The sequence below is a fragment of the Melanostigma gelatinosum genome (genome assembly GCF_949748355.1).
Source record: "Melanostigma gelatinosum genome assembly, chromosome: 17".
NCBI classification, from domain to species: domain Eukaryota; kingdom Metazoa; phylum Chordata; class Actinopteri; order Perciformes; family Zoarcidae; genus Melanostigma; species Melanostigma gelatinosum.
This window is the reverse complement of record NC_136650.1, coordinates 14,776,689-14,796,877: the sequence shown is the minus strand read 5'-3', so window position 1 is coordinate 14,796,877 and position 20,189 is coordinate 14,776,689. Positions and strand designations below refer to the sequence as shown.

The window sequence follows — 20,189 nt, the reverse complement described above, 5'->3', positions numbered from 1 at the left end:
TCCCTGGAGTGGTATGCGGCTATTGTTCAGTGGTAGGTACCACCATGGAGTGGTATGCGGCTATTGTTCAGTGGTAGACCTATCCCTGGAGTGGTATGCTGTTCAGTGGTAGGTACCTATCCCTGGAGTGGTATGTGTTGAAGAAATCATTCAAGTCTAGTTCAGAAGTTGCTGTGGTGTTGTGAGTTTGTTAAAGCATGCCGGCACACTGGTGACCTCACAGACACAGAACAGATCTGAGCCGGTGAGTTGACCCAGAACAAATGACAAAGAAGCATTTTATACAGGGAGCCAGAGCAGTGTTTAGACTGCATGCAAATACTAGAAAACTAGGGAAGACTATGACCAGACATAGTAGTAGTAGAGACAAAGAGCAGGAAGGGGGCATTCACATTCAGATCTGCAGGAAGGACACACAGTTGGCATTTGGTCATTCAAGGCGTCGACACAGCAGGGGGGGCTGAAGTAGCACCTAGGAGTCATTTGGTTCGGAAGTCTGGCCACAATGTGTATTCTTCATCATATGCCAGTACTTTTCCAACGGCACACTGTTGGCTGAAGGAAATGTGGCTCCGCCCGCTCAGCTCGGCAGCTTATTGACGGGTGTCGAACGAGTGCCGCTTGCTTGCCACAGTTGTGGCACCTGACTGACGCCTGACTGACGCTTGCCACAGACTAGCCACTGAGGTGCCAGTGCCACAAGGGGGATCTCGCTGTCTCTCCAATACTGGAGACTTTGAATTTCGGGTGATAAGCTCAATGCTACCATGGCTCCTCGGTTGATCTCCACATGGAATATACTCAGAAGGATGAACTGAAGCTGTTGTGTCCAAAGTCATGTTCAGGAGCAGTCTGTCACTCTTTCAAAAATGACTTTTAGGCAATGAACAGTTTGAATAATAAAAAATATTCTGTCATCATTACAGACACATTAACCTACAATCGACAGTACGATGTAGATGGATTGTGATTCACTGAACTTGTATAGAGAAGTGTATTTCCACCACTTCACAGAAAATACTTTTTATGTATTGATGCCTTTATCTTTAGCTGAATACAACTGCTTCTTCATGAGGAGGTATAATTAAATCCACTTTTTCAGAAAGCTTGCATATCCCAGTTCCCTTAACACACTGAACTCAGCCTCTGACAAAGTGACAAAACAAGTCTTTTCTGCAGGAATGCCATGTCCCCACATTGGTGTGCATTTATCACTGCAATTCATGCCTTGATCCAAACCACAGAAATTTATTTGGATGCAAAAGCTGTATTATGCAAGGAAAAGCAACATCAGAAGATGCATATTTACAAGACACAATGCACATTAGTAATCACACATTGGCATGGACAGTGTCAACAGAAATTTACTGTACATTAAATTCAGATGTACTGTTGAAAAGCATGAAAGAGGGGGAAAGTAAATCAGATATGACTGTGCTTCCACAGTCAGAAGATGTTTAAGTTCTTGATGATTTGCTACCATCAGCCAAACTAGAACCAAAATACAGTGACAAACCTTCAATGGTGTCATTAAAACACGAAAGCACTTAAGTCACTGAGTTGTCTGTTTTGGAACATTGGACATGCTTTATTTCAGAACTTTTCACAATTTATTTAAACATCTCACATATACAAAATAGGAACAATAGACTTTGTGGTTTCATTTTTTTTAGAGAGAAAGAGGCCGCCTAAAAAGCATTAAGAATTGGATGAAATATGTGCTGTCAGTATGAACACTCGGTGTGGGGTTTTGAGTAAAAAAAGCCTGAACAAAAAACCAAAACAAAAAAAAACAACCTTCTAGACAAAACAAAAAAAAAGAGCAAAACAAAATGAAACAAAACAAAAACCAGACATCAGATTTAGAAACATTCCACCTGCTTAAAGTGGGGGAGCATCAGGGGACGAATGCAAGACTCCTCAAATGTCAATACAAAGTAATACAGTAAAAGTGGTTAGCTCCAGAGCTGCATATTAGCACCATAGATCTCTGCTTCAAGTAACTGAGCACCTTCCGATACAGCTTGAAGCATTAGAAGTCTTAACATCTCGGTTGTGGACCCAGGTTTTGTCAAAAGTATTTTCTTTAGGTACAGGCATGAGGTAGCTTAAACCTTTTTTTCATGGAAATTGTGGTTTTAAACCTCCTCTTTGGAAGATATACAAAGACCACAAAGTGATGCATACTTTCAGCGTTTTTATTACACTTCTTTTATTTTTTACAAAAGGATGACATGATGTCCCACAACAAGCTGTTTTCCCACGTCCCTTTGGGTTGCTGTATTAATTTGCATTGCACAAATGCTCCCTTCAGTCCATTCAGTCCTCTCAGATAGTTGCCCATCTTAAGCAAGTGGATTCGCAGAGAGAAATCAGCATTCAGTATAAAAAAACAACACAGAAAGAAGGGCAGAGATTTTGTTTTTTCGTTCTTTCTCTCTTTTTGGTGTTTAATTTATCATGAGTCTATTTATTTGAAACAGACTGGGCCAATGTCCAAACCAAACTCCTGATCAGCTCCACCAATGTCCAAAGGTGCAATGTCGAGGATGGGCAGGCGAGATGGTTTATTTGTTCTGTACTCAATCACTGTCTTGCTCCACTCACCAGTGTGTCTCTGCAGGCGCAAAGGAAGAAAAAGAGGGACCAAATGTTAGAATAGTGGCAAAATAATACAAATCACACAGCAGTGAAACAAATTAGCTCTGTCTCGTGACACCAAAAACTGCATTAATGTAGCAGTTTGCAAACTGAGTAATTTCTTTCTCATGAGGAAGAATGAGCCAGAAGCGGTGAAGGTAACAGTAAAGACCAAAGAGCAACTCACAGTGCAGCCATCCTCAAGCACGGAGAAGGTGAAGCGGCTGTTGCCCTCGGCTCTCAGCTCAACGTCGTTGGAGCCCTGGATCACCACAGCCTTCTTCAGGTTACCGGTCTCATCGCTCATGTAGGCGTTGCTGTTCTTGCAGTGGTAGGTGATGTTCTGGCTAGCCTGGTTGGACAGCAGGCGCATGAAGGCAAGCTGGGTGGCCATGCTCTGGGGGCTGAGGGTCGCATCGTTGTAGGTAAACTGCACGAAGGAAAGAAAAATAAATATTACATCTGTTGTTGCTGTTATTTCCGGGTCTTGGGTGCTTGTGTGGTGTTTAAACCCCTTTTGTTTCAAATAAAGTAAAACGTGTTTCCTCTCCGTGGACGCTCACCTCAGTACCGCCGTTGATGGTCTCTCCGAACCAGACGTGCTTCTTGCCCTCGGTGCTTCTGAACCAGTTCTTGCGAGCAATGCTCTCGGGATGGGCGTGGATGCAGGTCTCACGGGTGGTGAAGTCGCAGAAGACCTTGATGGCGTCATTGATGCATCCCTGGTTGGGGTCAATCCAGTAGAATCCTACAGGGCAGGAAAAAGAGCGTTTTACTCTCCTACATATGGGCTCCAAAAGACATCTTAACCGTACTAAATGTAAGCGGTATCTGCCCCCACAGAGCTGTCGGATTAAGTTGAGCTTACCGCTGCTCCATTCGGGGTGGCTGAGCTTGATGTCACGGCAGGTGCGGGCAGGGTTCTTCCTGGATCCCTCAGGGGTGAGCATGTTCTCGAGCTGAGTGTTGAGGGACTTGATGGTGGCATCGACCTCGTAGTCCTTGGCTCTCAGAGAGGGCTGATCGGCTCTGTACTCATCGTATCCAGAGACATCATATCCACCACCAGCGGGGCCGGGAGGTCCGGCCAGACCGGGAGATCCGGCAGGACCCTGATGTGGATGAAAGAGAGGATTGATATGTGTATCGCAGTAGCAGTTGTCAACTGTCAGGTTTACAAGACTCTAGATGTGCTTACAGCAGGTCCAACGTATCCAGGGGGTCCACGAACACCAGGAGAGCCAAGGGTTCCATGGCCGCCGGCTCTGCCATCCTTACCAGAGGGTCCATGGGGTCCAGCAGGTCCCTGAAGAGGAGGTCATCACATGACACAGTCAAACATTCGTCTTTTTACATTACTATATCTCCTGTATTTGTTGTTTTAGTGATCACGAAAATAACACAATGCAACAGAGATCAGTAAGATAGTTATTAATGACACCTTTAGAAATGTTACTAGCTCTGAATGTGGTTCATCACGTTACAATGAACACTCCTTGATACTCTCTCTGCCACACTGACCTTAACTAGCTCTGCTAATTACTAGCTCGCATATAAGCCTTTGATTTGAGGACATGGTGCCTCTATGGATACAGGTAGAACAAGAAAACCACTGGTGTATTGTGGGTGATTAGGATTCCACTCACTCTGGGTCCAGAAGGTCCGTTTCCGCCGGCAACTCCAGAGTCACCGGAGGGTCCCTGAGGGGAGAGAAAGTGCATCACTGAGTGACATCATAGTAGGTGTTGTAGATTAGGTGAATATGAGCACATATTTTGTGTGCATTACGACGGTATGGGTCACTCACAGAAGGTCCGGGCATTCCCTGGAGACCACCATGTCCGCGCAGACCCTTCATGCCTCTCTCTCCCTTCTCTCCACCAACTCCCTTCTCACCACGGGTTCCAGCAGATCCCTATAACACACACACACACACGCGTGTTAGATCTGTGTACTTTTAGTCGATTAATTATTATATGTACTATTTCTATGAGTATACTTGTTCATTGTACTTACAGCGCCACCTCTAGCTCCAGCTGCTCCAACAGGTCCAGAGGGACCTCCTGGGCCCTAGAGACAAGAAGAGAGAGGAATGAAAGGATGAGAAAGCAGATTAATGTAGATGTTGTGTAACCTGTACATTTTGTGAATTCATCTTAAACGGGTTGCTGTTTATACGTACAGACTCTCCACGGTTTCCACCTCTACCAGATGCTCCAGAGGGGCCAGCAGATCCGGGGGAACCAGAAATTCCCATGCCACCAGCAGGTCCGGGCTCACCACGCTCTCCCTAAACATGGTGGAAAGGTGTAAATGTGGGTCAGAGCATAGCATATGTGTGTGTTCAAATGTGCTTCAATGTGTATGAACGGGCATTACCTTGAATCCAGCAGAACCAGCACGACCAGGGGGTCCATCGTTACCAGAGTTACCCTGTAAGATGGCAAAGGATATTATAGTTGACATAAAAGTTGCTATCTTGTTATCAGGCTATCGTGTCAGGTTCTTGTGAGTCCATGTTTTTGTCGAATACTCTAATACTCCACATTGGGTTACCACTACCAGGTAATTCCAGATCAATCCTTACCTCACGTCCAGCCTCTCCTTGGGGTCCGGTCATACCAGGCAGGCCAATGTTGCCAGAGGGACCACGAGCTCCAGGGGAACCAGCAGGTCCAACTCTACCAGACTCTCCCTGTGATAGCATGCAGAGAAAACCACTGGGTCAACGACAGTCCCAGGCTTCATACTGTATGTGATACAGTATGTATGGAATGCATGTTTGACCCTCTGGCAGATGTTTTCTTTCGCAAAGGTGCATGGTGACTGAAAACTATGCACAAATTTACCAATCCACCACCACCGCCGGGTGTACCACGATCTCCTCTAGCACCAGGCAGACCAACGAATCCTTGAAGTCCAAGAGGACCACCGGTTCCAGAACTACCAGGACTACCCTAAACAACACACAAGCCACATATTAATGTATTGGCGATGGATGTCTATGGATCTATATGCCCATAATACAGATGTAAACTCAGTCATATTTATTTATCCAACAGTTGTTGTTGTTTTCAACATTTCAGTGTTCCAAAGGTCTCATCATTTTGATCAAACTTACAGGGGGACCAGACTCTCCAGAGGGTCCTTTCTCTCCGAAAAGACCAGGTGGTCCAACCATACCCTGCTCTCCAGAAGGACCACCGGGACCAGACTCACCACGGAGACCACGAGGACCATCCTTACCAGCTGAACCAGCGGAGCCAGGGGGTCCAACAATACCCTGTGAGGAGAAGAGGCGCAGAATGTGGTTATGTCAGTTTCACTGATATGAGAAGCAGCAAGATGAGAAAATTATTTGAAAATGTTACGTAATCCAATGCATTCAACATGGGCTTACATGCATGCATGTGTGTGTGTGTGTGTGTGTGTGTGTGTGCGTTATAAGAGCAATACTCACAGCGGGACCAGAACCGCCAACTCTACCAGCAGAACCAGGGAAACCAGTCAGACCCTGACATCGGGAACACACACCATCAAAGGTTACACAGCGGTCATCAAGAATGTGTGGTGTGCCTGTTTGTGTGTGTCGATGTGTGTGTGTGTGTGTGTGTGTGTGTGAGTGGACATCAGAGAGGTATAATAAAGAGATGAATAAATTAAATAAAAAACACAAAGTCCTTGAGTACTGCTGCAGCTATATGATACATGTTCCTAAAACGTCATTGATTATCAATCTTAAAGTTAAGGAAAAATAGAAAATGTGTGAGTTTGTGGCTCAAGTGCTGCAGGAAAAAGCATTTACATGGCGTTTGATTGTGGAAAACAGAGTTACTTATAACTCAGTGGTCAGTGGACAGTGGTCGTCCTCTGACATTCACATTTACAAATATAACTTTTCAGATGAAATTGGCCCCTTAGATTGATGATGTTAATTTCCAGTCACTAAATGCTCTGGTAGACTTCACTTGAGCTGAAGGGGCGAGAGAGCCGTTTGACTCTGAGGTAAACAGATTATGTATGTGTTTATGTATACTGTCATGTTTTTAAGGATCTTAAATGCTTACAGATGCAATACATGTATTCAGGAGGAATTATTTTAAATGTTTCAGTACTCACAGGAGGTCCGTTGTCTCCACGACCACCAGTAGGTCCAGCAGGGCCAGAAGGACCCTAGAAAAACAGAAATCCGACACCGTTCACATCACTCATATCTCATCTGAGTTTTTAAATTGTCAATGTAAGTGGTTGTATGTCAACTGTAAATGGTACTAACAGCAGGTCCAGACTGTCCAGCGGGTCCAGAAGGACCAGATGGGCCAACTTCTCCCTTTACTCCACCAGGTCCACGCTCTCCTCTTGCTCCGGTCTGACCGTCAGAACCCTGCAAACAGGAAGAGTAATGGGGCAGGGTCAATATCTGGGCAATAGTGTGCGTGTATGTATTTGTATCACCGTATAGAGTATTTTGTATTGCAAGGTGATCGGCTGCTGGCTTACAGGGGGTCCACCGAATCCGGGAGATCCAGCAGATCCAACCTCTCCACGCTCTCCCTGTGGAGAACAAGCAGTGGGTCAGAAAGACAATTTAAGCTGCACATAAAAGCTGTAAGTTGTCATTCGGTCTTTGTCTGTTATAATATCATCAGGTGCTGGTGATATCATGGCAACAGGTAATTTAGGGCGAATATGGTGAAACGGGTTAGCATGAAGGAAGTCAGCCACAGCTACTTACAGAGCCTCCACGAGGTCCAGCTGGGCCGGAAGGTCCGAAGCCACCGCTCTCACCCTGGAGGAGAGAACAGTGAGAGTTTCATTAGCTTAGCATAGCTTCCGGCAATCTATCCATCCATTCATCCATTGTTATCCGTCTATAAATCCATACACACATGAGAAATCTTTTGTCAGCAGCATTGTTTTAAACAGACTTTTGTACTGTAGATAGAATTTAAAAAGCTGATATGGATGAAATAAAATATAACTCTTTGTTTTTTCTTCTTTTACGACATAATGCAAAAGTTGTGTCACCGTTTTTTTGTCCAAAAACAATAGGTAAACCGTTTGGAAAAAGGCTGCTGCAAAGTTGTGCATCCGCCGGCCGGCTGCATTTATTACGTTCTCGCCTATGCCATCCTAGATTAGGCTGAGGTTGAGCCATTGCTGGAATATTATAAACCAGCCATCAGGTGGCAGTGTTGAGGTTCTAGCATCAGACACAATGCTAAAGTTGGGGTTCTCCTAAAGAGCAGTGCGATGTTCAAGGATATAGATTTGAGTTGGTCAGCCAAGAGACAATATCTGATTGTGATTTGATCTTAAAAACACGTCTTGATGGTTTTCTTCTGTCGGTCACTGGTACGAGAGTCTGCCAGCCATCTTAACTGATGTTGGAGGCAGCCATTCTTTAGCTCGTTACAAAGCTCCATAACATAAATGAATCTGTGTTACAGTTTTCATCCTCAACGGCCACATTCTAATGGTATATCTGATTATTTGTTTTGTGGTAAATAACATCCACACATCACCAACTTACCTTATCGCCATTGGCTCCAGTGGGTCCTGGAGGTCCAGCGGGTCCAGCCATACCCTAGAACGAGAGATGAGAGGACACTAAGACCAAGGCTCTGGTGCTCTGGTTGCTACACTCAAACACTTTTATATCAAGTGCTTCAAGAAGAATTAGAGTTGAACTTACACGGCTACCATCTCTGCCACCATTGCCTTCGAGTCCTCTGTGTCCACCCTCTCCCTAGAGGAGAGACAGGAGGAGGGAAGTTTAGAGAGGAAATTTACATTTATTATTTTTACAAGCTTATTTAACAGGGAGCATGTATAACAAACACACACGGAGAATTAGGTAAAAGCTAATTTGGTGATCAATAATCCAAACAGCATATACATTACATACAACAAGCATTATAAAATAAATACTGGTCACCATATACATCGTCACAGGATGCCTATGGTATTTACAGAGCTGTTGTGGCTGTCTGATTATTAACAAATCTCATTAACACATTTGAGTTATTTTGAAGGCTGACATCCCGCTTTATTTGCAGGTGGGCGATTTGTGGAGTTTACCTTCTCTCCCTTGATTCCAGGGCCACCGGCGCCTCCACGCTCTCCGGGCATGCCACCAGCTCCCTGGTGTCCAGGTCCACCAGCAGCTCCACCAGCACCAGGCTCTCCCTGGAAACAGACATGACAAACCATGGTTCCTTTTTGCATAAAACGCACGTGATTCCATAAATACATTCCCTCATATATGAGCTTGGCCCCAACATATTCGGCTTCTACAGGATCATTTTACTCAGAAGGGCAGATAAACAACCATTATATGGCAACATCTTACCTTGCCACCATCGATTCCAGGGGCTCCAGCGGGTCCACGGCTTCCAATTGGTCCCTGAGGTCCAGTAGATCCGGCAGCACCGGCGTTACCACGCTCTCCCTGCAGGAACACACAGAGGGAGTCAGTGTATTGTCTTCGGCGACTTGAAGCTGGTTGTTTTACTATATGAATGCAAATGTAATCTGCCACAATGACGGAGATATTCTGTTAGTATTCTAACTAATGCGTTTGGCATCATGAATCTGAGAGGCTACTAATAGACCCAGAACGCCTCTGATTTTGAAAGGTAACTCATCCTGAATATTAACTGGAAACTAAAAAAAAATCTCTGTACTGCATGTGCTCTGGAAAACAAAGGCATGAACAGGTGAACTCACCTTGGTACCAGCAGGTCCAGCAATTCCATGGTCTCCTGAGATTCCCTATACAGACAAGAACGGTGGGTTAGAGATGTACTGCTTATTCTACAAAGTATGGTTCGACTGTGCAACATGTTGGAAGTCAGTGTGTGTTACTTACTCTCTCTCCGGCCTTGCCGGCCTCTCCAGCACCTCCAGCGGGTCCGGGCAGACCCTGAAAACATCGAGCCGCAACATCAGGACCAATGGACTCAACAGTGCCATTCATGCTGATACTGTGTGTGTGTGTTGTGTAGCTGCTAAGGTTATATTGCAATTCGACTGGAATTGCTCTGATGAATGCACTTTTGTGTTTTTCATTGTCTTAGCGCTGTTCACAATGAGCAGGGAATAGAATCAGATGAAGAATGCGAACCTGGAAGCCGGGAGATCCAGAAGGTCCCTGCTCTCCCTTCTCACCAACACCGCCCTGTAGCGAAAGAGAAAGAGAAAGAGAGAAGACCAGTGTTAAAACGACACATACATGGTGTATGTATTTGTATATGTGATTTATATAGTATATTTATATATATATAAAAGGATACTTACAGCAGGTCCATTGACACCGGTGGCTCCATTGTTGCCATCAGCTCCAGGGGTTCCCTAGGTAGGAATATGATGACATGTTATAACAACTGACAAAGGAGCTGACACACCATGATGAAATTTATCAGTGAGTTACTATGTTAAACACTTGCAGGGTATTGTTTGACTTACTCTCAGTCCAGAGGGGCCTGCGGATCCCTTATCTCCAGGCTTGCCACCCTCACCCTGACGGAGGTAAGAGGTAGGTTACGCACAGGTTACGATAAACTTGAAAACCAAAAGCAAAAAAGAGATCCAAATGCTCATTGTTCAGTTTGGGCTTTGTTTCCACTTACAGAAGGTCCTTTGGGTCCGGGGAAACCAATGTTTCCGGGCTGGCCTCTAGACCCAGATGGGCCAGGAGCTCCAGAGCGGCCATCTTGTCCAGCGGGTCCCTGGAGGAGGAAACAGAAAGTACAGCAGGATGTTAATAAGAAATATCATGAACAGTACAGAATGAGATTGTGTCCGGAAGTAAAATTTGGGGATATTATCAATAATAGATTCGCAAGTTTCAGTGTAAAATTCAGATTTACTCACAGAAGGTCCCTCTTTTCCTGGGGGTCCGGAGTTTCCAGGGCTTCCTGAGTGACCCTGTACATGATAAACATCAATCAATCAATCAATCAATCAAACTTCATTCGATCCCTTGAGGCAACTACCTTTCAACTAAATATTGGGTTTAATCATGCACACAAGGCAAATTCATTTCACAAAACAGCCTTTCACTGCTGCTCCAAGCTAGAGGCCTTTCCTCTCTGTAGCCGAGACTCTGAGAACTAACATGGACACCAGATGAAAAATGAAATTAGCAAAAGACTCACCCTTAAACCAGCTGGGCCAGACTCACCGGCGCGGCCAGCATCTCCAGGGGGTCCACGAGGTCCAGCATTACCAGTGGAACCACGGGCACCAGGCATGCCCTATGAGAAGGAGACAATATTATACACTATATAACATTGGAAGCATAACAGAACTTTATTTTTGGCTTCTCATCAGTGTAATTAAATATAGATTTGCGTTATCAAAATTGCATGTTGGTGGAAGGAGATTTGTTCATTGCAGACTTACAATTGGGCCAGATCTTCCCTCACTACCAGGCATCCCACGGCTGCCAGAGGCGCCCTGTAAGAGACACACAAGCATCAGCAGGTGATCCAAAAAACATGGCTCTGAATATGGAATCATATGGGTCCCATCAGAGACGATGGTCTGGTACTCACTCTAGCTCCACGGCTTCCAGCAGGTCCATTGGCACCGAGCTCACCATTGGGTCCTCTCTTGCCCTCCTCACCATGAGGTCCGGGGGCTCCCTGAGGTCCAGAGTGACCCTGAGGAAGGCAACAGAGAAGTTGAAGGACAACAGTCATGACGTATTCAGAGGTACTTCACATTTTAAACGAAAAGATCAGTACGTGAACTTACAGGCTCTCCTTTGGGTCCGCCATCTCCCTTGATACCCTGAACACCAGGATCTCCCTAAAACAGATAAACAGACACTGTTTAATTATTGACACAATGATCTGTGTTTCGGTGTGTCTGTATGCATTGTGTGTACAACATACTTTCAAAAGGAATATGTATGTTTTTTTGGCGTTGTTTGTGTGTCGGTTGTGTACTCACAGAAAGGCCTCTCTGTCCACCAGAACCCTGAGGGCCCTGGGGACCAGGTCCTCCTCTTGGTCCGGGGAAGCCAGGAGCTCCAGAAACACCAGGGGTACCCTAAATAACAGCCGTGAGGGACAGGTGAGCATCGCTACAGCCTATCTTGAAACATTGCCTGTATTTGATCATTGTCTAATAAATAGAGACCATATTATGCTAAGTTGGAATAGAAAAAATAAAAACTGCATCCTGCAATTAGTAAAAGTAAATCATGTCAATTAAAATAACCACATTATTTATGTGTTATCTGTGCAGCATGGATTCGGGACTAATGGTTGTAACCTCTGTGTGTCTAACCGACCTTTGACCTGCGTATGCCCTAATAGTACAATCCTGAGTACTTACAGCAGGTCCCTTGGCTCCATTCAGGCCATTGACACCAGGGTTTCCCTGCAGGAAAAGAACAAGAAATTAGGGAAAACATTCTGATTAAAAACACCTTGCTGCATCAATTAGTGCATTTAACTTTTTCATGGATTTAACAAACACACTCCAAAGCACAATAATATGAAAAAAAGGATAATGTTCGGGGAAATGTGGTAAAGACAAATCAATGCAAATCATAGAATCATAATTCAGAATAAATGTCATGATTTATATTTAATGAAGTTTAGGAATTAATTGAGGAAATCTGTAGCAACACAACAATCCAAACAAAATGAAGGACAAAATAAAATACATGTTTTTGCTTATGATTCTTCCAAGAAGAGCGGTATGAGCTTTGTATACGTACAATGGGACCACCGGGGCCAACAGCACCATTGGTACCGGGCTCTCCTCTACCTCCCTGAGGTCCAGATGGGCCAGTAGCTCCACCGGGTCCAATCTCTCCCTGTTAAAGACAAAAATACAGCCATGATTAATTAATGAAATCCTAATCAGGGTGTTTCTTAAGGATGTGTTGCAATTATGAAAACAAATGGTCCAGAGTGACTGAGGCATGTCTGAACTATTCCCATGGGGATAATACACAAGAAGCTATTGGATTGGTCAACATTGACAGATGGTCACGTGGAGTTTATTTGTCTGAGAGATGTTGATACTGTATGCCAATGAGAACTTTTCCGTTTGTGGCCCTACACATAAACATCTCTGGGAGGATGTGTTGCCAAAGGACAGTAAATGCCACAGGAAGTGACATCACACTTACCTTGGGTCCGGGGCCGCCGGGGAAACCGGGGGGACCAGCAGATCCGAGGGGACCCTGGGTAGAAGAACAGCTGATATGACATCCAGATACATGTAACATAGGTCAAAGCTCACATTACGTTTGTCTAATATGAGTGCAATAATATTCATATAATCAATATTTAGTAGCATATTTATCCTTCCTCTGACATTATATTTCAGATTATCATTTATACTTTAAAATATCAATCACCAAGTACAAACTGGATCGGTATCTTGAGTTCAATATTCACAAAATGCATTCATCTTACAAGGGTTTAAAAGGCCAATACTCACAGCAGGGCCAGAGGGTCCAACATTGCCATCAGCACCACGAGAACCAGCAGGGCCAGCAGGGCCGGGACGGCCTCTCTCACCAGTCGTACCACGAGCTCCCTAAAGAGAGAACACACAAAAAATAGAAGTCATGAGGAATGCGTCTTTACTGCGGTCGTGTAATGGCAAATGATGAACGATGGCTCCGTTATTATTATGGCAGGGTTTACTACGGTTTTGTGCACGAATGGTAAACTCGATCAAAAACTTACAGCGAGTCCAGAACTTCCAGAAGCTCCGTGGGCACCATTCTCACCCTATAGTAGAGACAGGAGAGGAGATTAGGTATCTGGAGTGAAGGGACTCAAGGTGAGAGCTGAAAAACCTGGAGAAACTAAGTCATGTAAATGCATCCTTGCAGAAACTACAATACATTACTCGGAAGTCTAACCCTAAACTTATCAGTATGGCTGACATCGACATTAATACAAGAGAAACTGGGATCCGACATGAAGTACTCATTGGGTGCCCTCCTTACCTTGCCACCGGCACCACCGTTCTCTCCCTTGCGTCCATCCAAGCCAGTGTAGCCCTGTAGCACAGAAAGAGAGTGATGATGGAAGACGTTCATAAGGGCAAACAGACATCACATGACAGCCTGTGGGCTATATAAAGGCATAGAGTGCTATTATTATCACTCCTATTAATTGGAAATATACTGTGCTACTCCAGAAACAATTAAGAAGAGATAAGGGACAAAGTGATGAGACGGGGATCCTCATTAGATCGATGAGATTATCAGAGGGATCAGCATTTGGGATGCTTGTTCGACCTCTCATGAGAATGTGTACTGACATCCAAAGTATCACGTAAGACATTCAGGAGGCTGTTTGCAAAGGTGGTTTCCCAGGAAGTTTTACTGTCTGGCTGGAGAATTTCTCATGCAAAACAGGGACTAAAAATCTTAAATGGCAGCCATAAAGCTCTGTTATAATGCTACATTGCTCCTCACGAGGCAGGAGAAAGGAAGTTGATTCTAAAATCACTCCCACCATGCTCCCAAACTATTGAGTCCACGCAGCACAGGTGTAGCCTTTCCGCCATTTTTGTTGTTGTTTTGGAGCAGTTTTGGCTGCTTGCCTTGAAGCCAGGGGGCTTCAGGTGATTCGGTAAACCACGCAGTCATGTAGAGGAAAAGATCAACACTCACTCTGTGTCCCTTCATTCCTGGAAGTCCAGGGGTTCCAGGGAATCCACGAGCGCCCTGCCATTCAAAAATCGAGAAAGTATTACCGAGACATGCTTCACATTTATCGTTCAGATGTCTGTTTTGTATCTGTTCATTTTTTGTTCTCCTTGTTTTCGGAGAACATCTCTTACCTGTGGGCCGGGGGTACCTCTGTCTCCGGGCTTGCCAGGTCTGCCGTTGTTACCCTGTGAGTCAGCAAAACAGACATTTACATTTCACATTGTAGTCAACAGCAGCAACTCAGAACCATTACAAGATTACAAGAAACCCAAAGTAGTGCCGGAAAAGGGCCTGTAGAAACACAAATGTATACGTACATCCTCTCCAGATTTGCCAGGGGGTCCGGAGGGGCCAGTGGAACCAAAATGACCCTTCGGAAGGAAAACCAGAACATTTAAGACATCGCAAAGACAACAAATACTTTTCGGGTTGTGGCATCACATGGATGAGTCTGACAAAGAAATGAGCACAAAGCAATTCTAAACACATGATCATTTGAAGAATGGTGTGAATTTTGGAAGATGATCTTACATTCTGTCCAGGCTCTCCGGGCTCACCAGGGTGTCCAGTGTGTCCCTGAGCTCCCTGTTGAATGAGAAAGAGGCAGTTATAGATAGTACAGAGTCAGATATACATTATAGTAACAGCAGATTGAACTTAAATGAGCAGGGTGTGTGTGAACTTACAGGAGGTCCAGGAGGTCCAGTAGGGCCTCTAGAGCCCGTTATACCCTGAAAAGGAGAAATAAGTTAATTATACACAGCATTTATCAACAGTAAAATAATCTACGCTGGTGCGCTTTGTCCTGTGTGTGAGGACTGGAATCAGAATTCAAAGGTGTGAGGTAAGTATCCCAGCATGGACTATAAGTGTTTATGTGAAGGCAAGAATGTAAAGACACACATAGAAGTAACAGACAGCTCAGGTCCAGGGAAGTCTGTATCCATTGAAATAAAGGTTGGTTGAGGTGTGTGTGTAGATGAAGGTGTGTGTTTATTTGTGTGTGTATGTGGTAGAAAGAGAGAGGGTCCCTCACCATGGGTCCAGGGCCGGCATCGGGAGCTTTTACGCCATCGTACTGAGCAGCAAAGTTCTGGTAAAAAGAAGAAAAAAACACCACAGATGAATCAGTCATATCGGACAAGCAGAGCATTGATACAGGACCAAGGAATAGCAGCGGTCACTGTTTCCAGTCGTCCAAGTCGATGTAATTGGCATGACACAACAATCAGCCATGAAAGAATACTGTAGGAACACACAACAGCTGCATGTGCGACTTTAAATTGGTCCTTTTTGCACCTATAATCAGATTTACCACAACATGGAAGTCAGCATCCTACAGTATGTAGTTCAGGGGTCAAGATCTTAAAAGAGATTTAACTAAGAGCGCGAACAGAAATCTTGTCCTTCAAATGGGTGAAGGGTCAAGGGTCAAAGGTCACGGGGTTATGACATCATTAAAAAAAAGCAAAGCAGCAGGAGTGATTATAAACGCTGCCAGCCGGCGCTGCACAGAGACGTGGCCTGCAGCCCCGAATGAGCCGAATTTGGCTCAGACACACACATCACACAGACATATTTCAACGCTTTGTCTGCAGTTTGCATCATGAGAATCATTGGAAGTCAGACCACGGCTGAAACTGCATTATCGTGATAGTTTTTGGACCACTTTTGAGATACACACTGTTGAGCTAAGCGGCTTATTTAGCGAGTATAAAGAGACTTACTCCTCCGAGCCCAGGGGGACCAGTGGGGCCAGCGGGGCCAGGGAGTCCGGGTTTGCCATCTCTTCCATTTGGGCCCTGATCACCCTGTAAAACACAGACGACATAGTGAGCAAACACTGTTGCTGGAGGAACAGCGGCTGACAGGATGGTTTTCTTGTGATTGTTCGATTATTGTGTTTCATGAATGAACAGAATCAAGAGATGAATAGATAAAGCTTGATCACTGTTGTAGCTAATTGTGTTATTATAAGATGTGATGAGCAGACTTTACTTCAGTAACAATGAGGGGAAACAAATTCTACTTTGGAAAATGAATTTGCGAATACAATAAATGAGGTAAATATTTGAAATAGCACCCATATCCATGCACATCACTGTTATTGTCCCTAAAACCTAGGGCCTATGGATGATGTAAAGAAAGGGGTGTGGCCTAATAAGGTTAGAGGGTCAAATGATGTCAACAAACACAGAGCCAAAGATGCAAACAAAATGCACCACATTAATTGCATGAATTACATAATTGGTAACAGTTGTTTGATCGAAGGAAGCAGAGTTTCGCTTCAGCTTACCCTGTCACCTTGAGGTCCTTTGTCTCCTCGGGGACCCTGCAGCAGAAAATCACTCAGTCAGACCAGAACAACTGCTGCTGAAGCAACATGTCAGATCCTAAACATTCCTCTAGCAAAGCAGGGGAAGCAGCATCTAATCTGAACTGTGTCAATGTAACGAAAAGCAAAATCAAAACCAGATATGAACTGTATTCAAACAATCTGCTCTATGATAAATCAAAAAATATGTGCATGAAAACAAACTTGATCTTCCGGCGAGAGGGTAAGCAAGTTAAAACACATTTCAGTGATTAAAACAGACATCGTAAAGATGCCCTCTGACCTTTTCTAATCCAAACTACACTTTGTCTGATGTGCCACACTGCAGGTGAATGACACATAAGAACAACATTATGTGCCCACCTTGACTTTTCCCAAAATAAAAATAAAAGAAGACAATTAAACGTAAGATTTATTTCGTCTTCTCAGGCCATTTAACGTGTAGGCTATTGTGAACGTTCAGCTCTCGTATCTTTTGCGTAAGCATGATGATGAGTGCCCATCGCAAGAAACAGCTAAGCATGCTAATTAAGACGTGATACTATAACGAGGATCATTTAAACATGCAGATACAGGCGTTACAATGAAAACGCAGCAGAGCAATGTGCATGTGGTATAAATCATCAACATGTGCACAGAGATGCTAAAAGGAGCGTCCCAAACCAGACTCAACAAGCTCTTAGCAGAGTATATGTTAGTCCGTGGAACAAATAAAGAACCACACAGTGCATACTGCACCTTTAAAACATTAAAATGCTGCAAACATACTGCTGATTTGGGCAATCTCAATTATGAGCAGAGTCATTCAAACAAACACTCATCAGTTTCTGTTTGTCTTACATTAGAGGGGCCTCAGTCTGATTTATAACAGTGAAATACTTTTCTATTTTTTAGCTTATCTGAGCTGACGATCTCAACCTTTCCTAACTGGTCTGAGATCAGCTTACGTAAATCAAAATCAAATCCTGATCAAGGAGCAGGGGACGACTCCAAACGGACCCAAAGCCAGCTGTTAGGGGCAAACCTCCCTCTGCCCCTTAGAAAGGATCCTTTGTACCAGGCCCCATGGGTGCCTCAGGGCTGCGGTTTTAGCTTTCATTGACACAAACTTTAGCCAATAGGACCCTCACCTATTCATGGACAGGAAGGGAGAAAACTGCAAGAAATAACTTGGTTCAGGGGCAGAAACTCTGAAATTAAATTCTCTGCCATCGTTGAGATTGCTCATCAAGACCAAACCAGATGTCTCGCTGTCATGGAATATTTCACAGCGCTTGGAAGATTAAAACAGCAAAGAGGCAAGGTAAAGCTATCATTAAGAAGTGTTGCTTTCATGATATCATGCGTGTGTACTAACCGAGTCTGTGGCGTTGGAGAGATGGGGAGGAGGAAGAGGGAGAACATGAGGGTGGGGAGAGAAGAGGGAATACTCCGTTAGAACATGATACGCATTTTGAGAGCAAAACAGTCAGAAACAGTGTCATTTCAATCCATCTCTATTCTTTTTGATTGCGTTAACTCTTTCTTTGGGTCGCTGAAAAGAGTTCTGTTTGCCTTTGAATGAGAACAAAGTCGAGTAAAATGTACACACGAGACTGCAACTACACTATGCAGAAACAAGACTGGAATAAAATGCACAGTGGCCATGTTAAAATCCAGTAATCCCACATTCAAAGATAAAGTATTTTTTTCCCTTTCAAAGATAGCAACAGAAAGCTGCACTGCTTGTGTGTTTTGATGGCGTTAAACGTCGTCTAGGGCTTAAATAATGTGTCAGAGATCAAGACAAGTTTAAAAACAAAGCGACCCTGATGACCAGAATCTCGAAATGTTGAACAAAACCTTCTGTCGGGCTTAAAACATCTGGCTTTTCCGTATTGACTCCTTGCTATCAATCTGCTTGATGTGTGAAAGTGTAGCTGAGGGCCATCTCTGCATGCTAAACGCCTTCAGCCTGTCGAACTCTGTGTTGAATGTGAATCTCAGTGTTGACTAGCATTCCAGAAGGATCCGGCTATTAACAGGCCCGGACTGGTAGTTTGTGCCCTTGGGACAGGAATAGTTGGGCTGCTCCTGCAAACAAGATAAGAACGACATCACTTGTATTGGGGGATGTTTGACATCAGTTATTTATCCTGATTTCTGCTGCTATATTGTTAAAAAGTGCACTTTCTGGTTTTGTGTTAAAAAGAGGAGAATTTTAGCCCAATTAGATTGAATCATACTAAAAGCCAAAATTGTAAAGCAGTTTTGATAATCTGATGACTGCATTATGGCCAATGTTCATGGCTGACGTGTGTCTCTCTCATCCAAAATGTGTCGCAGGTGGACATCAGTTGGTCATGGCTGGGTTTGGCCCAGCTGGGACCTCCCCATGAACTCTACCACGTCATGTCCGATCTACACCACGAGGTGGCGCACTTGGACATTCAAGGTGATGGGAGACAATTTACCTCCCCATTTTAAACATTTTTTTACTGTAACAGTAAAAAAGTTACCAAGAAGCTTTCAACATAAATGTATATTTTGTGGTATATTCTTTAAATCGCTTTGTGTCCTAAATAATGATAAATTCCGCAGTAAAGTGTAACTATAAAGACAGTTATAGACCAGGTTTAACGCAAACCTAGAAATACTATAATATATAAGCATTTAGTCTAATTTCTACTTTAAAAAAAAACAGATGTGCTTCTCTTTAGAGAGAAAAAAATCGAATTGGTGCCAAGTAGAAGTTTACACTCATGGCCACCAGGGGGAGACATCGCCGTTTCCTATAATAAAGCTGCATTAGCTGGACGTCTGGATGGAACAATATGTACAACGCCCCACGAAGGTTTTCATCTAATGTCTGAAAGAAAAATACACATTTAGCCTATTTTGATGACTCCACATGCATTCAAAGTTTTAAAAAGTCACGAGGTCGATTACTTTAGAGGTCTCTTTCAAAGCGAGAAAACTTTTTTCAGGAGTGCAACTTCTCCCCTCTCGGAAACTAATGAAATATAAAATAATTGTATCCTTGGGTAAAAAAAAAAAAAGGGTGAAGAATCCTCTGCACGAGCTAAATCCGTTGAGCTTTAGTCTGCAGTGCTTTGAGCTGTCTTCAGGTTGACCTTCATGTAAGTCCCAAATAAAAGTCAAAGCGCAAGATCCTCAAGCAGTGGGACCCGAGAAAAAAGATATCCATCACAGAAAAAGAGCAGATATTCAAACTTACATTGACATGACGCTAGGTATGAAGTTACTGCAAGCAGCAACAGAATCCGAGTATCCACAAAGCTGAGCATGTCTACGCAGACATGCAGACTCCTTGTGCTGCTAAACCGCTGTTTTTAAACCACCCTTCAAGCAGGCTTACAGTTGTGATGACACGAGTAACTCCAAACTGAGCGGAAACCTGCTGCCGTGATGCTAGAGTAATAATGTTCTACCAGGCCTATTTATACGGCAGGAGGGTCCCTGGTCTGCGTGTCAAAAGTCAGCCCACCGGCCAATGAGAGAAGAGAAACCCAATCGGACTCC

The 20,189-nt window shown here is 44.1% G+C and overlaps 1 protein-coding gene across 1 annotated transcript; it reads right to left on the bottom strand.

Moving 5' to 3' along the window:
* Positions 1-1,348: 1,348 nt before the first annotated feature.
* On the bottom strand, positions 1,349-20,086 carry col1a2 (collagen, type I, alpha 2). The gene is made up of 49 exons (XM_079287864.1): positions 19,896-20,086; positions 16,629-16,680; positions 16,060-16,143; positions 15,369-15,425; positions 15,019-15,063; positions 14,864-14,917; positions 14,650-14,703; positions 14,464-14,517; positions 14,294-14,347; positions 13,622-13,675; positions 13,356-13,400; positions 13,105-13,203; positions 12,791-12,844; positions 12,374-12,472; positions 11,986-12,030; positions 11,599-11,697; positions 11,401-11,454; positions 11,199-11,306; positions 11,047-11,100; positions 10,800-10,898; positions 10,516-10,569; positions 10,272-10,370; positions 10,108-10,161; positions 9,940-9,993; positions 9,767-9,820; positions 9,512-9,565; positions 9,370-9,414; positions 8,993-9,091; positions 8,722-8,829; positions 8,336-8,389; positions 8,174-8,227; positions 7,376-7,429; positions 7,141-7,194; positions 6,917-7,024; positions 6,760-6,813; positions 6,101-6,154; positions 5,762-5,923; positions 5,490-5,597; positions 5,228-5,335; positions 5,020-5,073; positions 4,823-4,930; positions 4,657-4,710; positions 4,448-4,555; positions 4,287-4,340; positions 3,839-3,946; positions 3,509-3,752; positions 3,204-3,388; positions 2,828-3,070; positions 1,349-2,617 (listed from the first exon to the last, which is right to left on the bottom strand). Exons 1-49 carry the CDS (start codon positions 19,952-19,954, stop codon positions 2,471-2,473), a joined length of 4,059 nt encoding a protein of 1,352 aa, XP_079143990.1. The 5' UTR covers positions 19,955-20,086; the 3' UTR covers positions 1,349-2,470.
* Positions 20,087-20,189: the final 103 nt, after the last annotated feature.

What these genes read in the sequence shown, in the direction of transcription:
- col1a2 (XM_079287864.1), bottom strand. Translation starts at nt 19,954, where the DNA reads ATGCTCAGCTTTGTGGATACTCGGATTCTGTTGCTGCTTGCAGTAACT. An exon ending in GCAGTAACTTCATACCTAGC is followed by an intron (nt 16,681 to 19,895) that starts GTCATGTCAATG and finishes GGTCTGACTGAG; the next exon opens with TGATTTTCTGCTGCAGGGTC. An exon ending in CCGGCGGCCCCGGACCCAAG is followed by an intron (nt 12,473 to 12,790) that starts GTAAGTGTGATG and finishes TGTCTTTAACAG; the next exon opens with GGAGAGATTGGACCCGGTGG.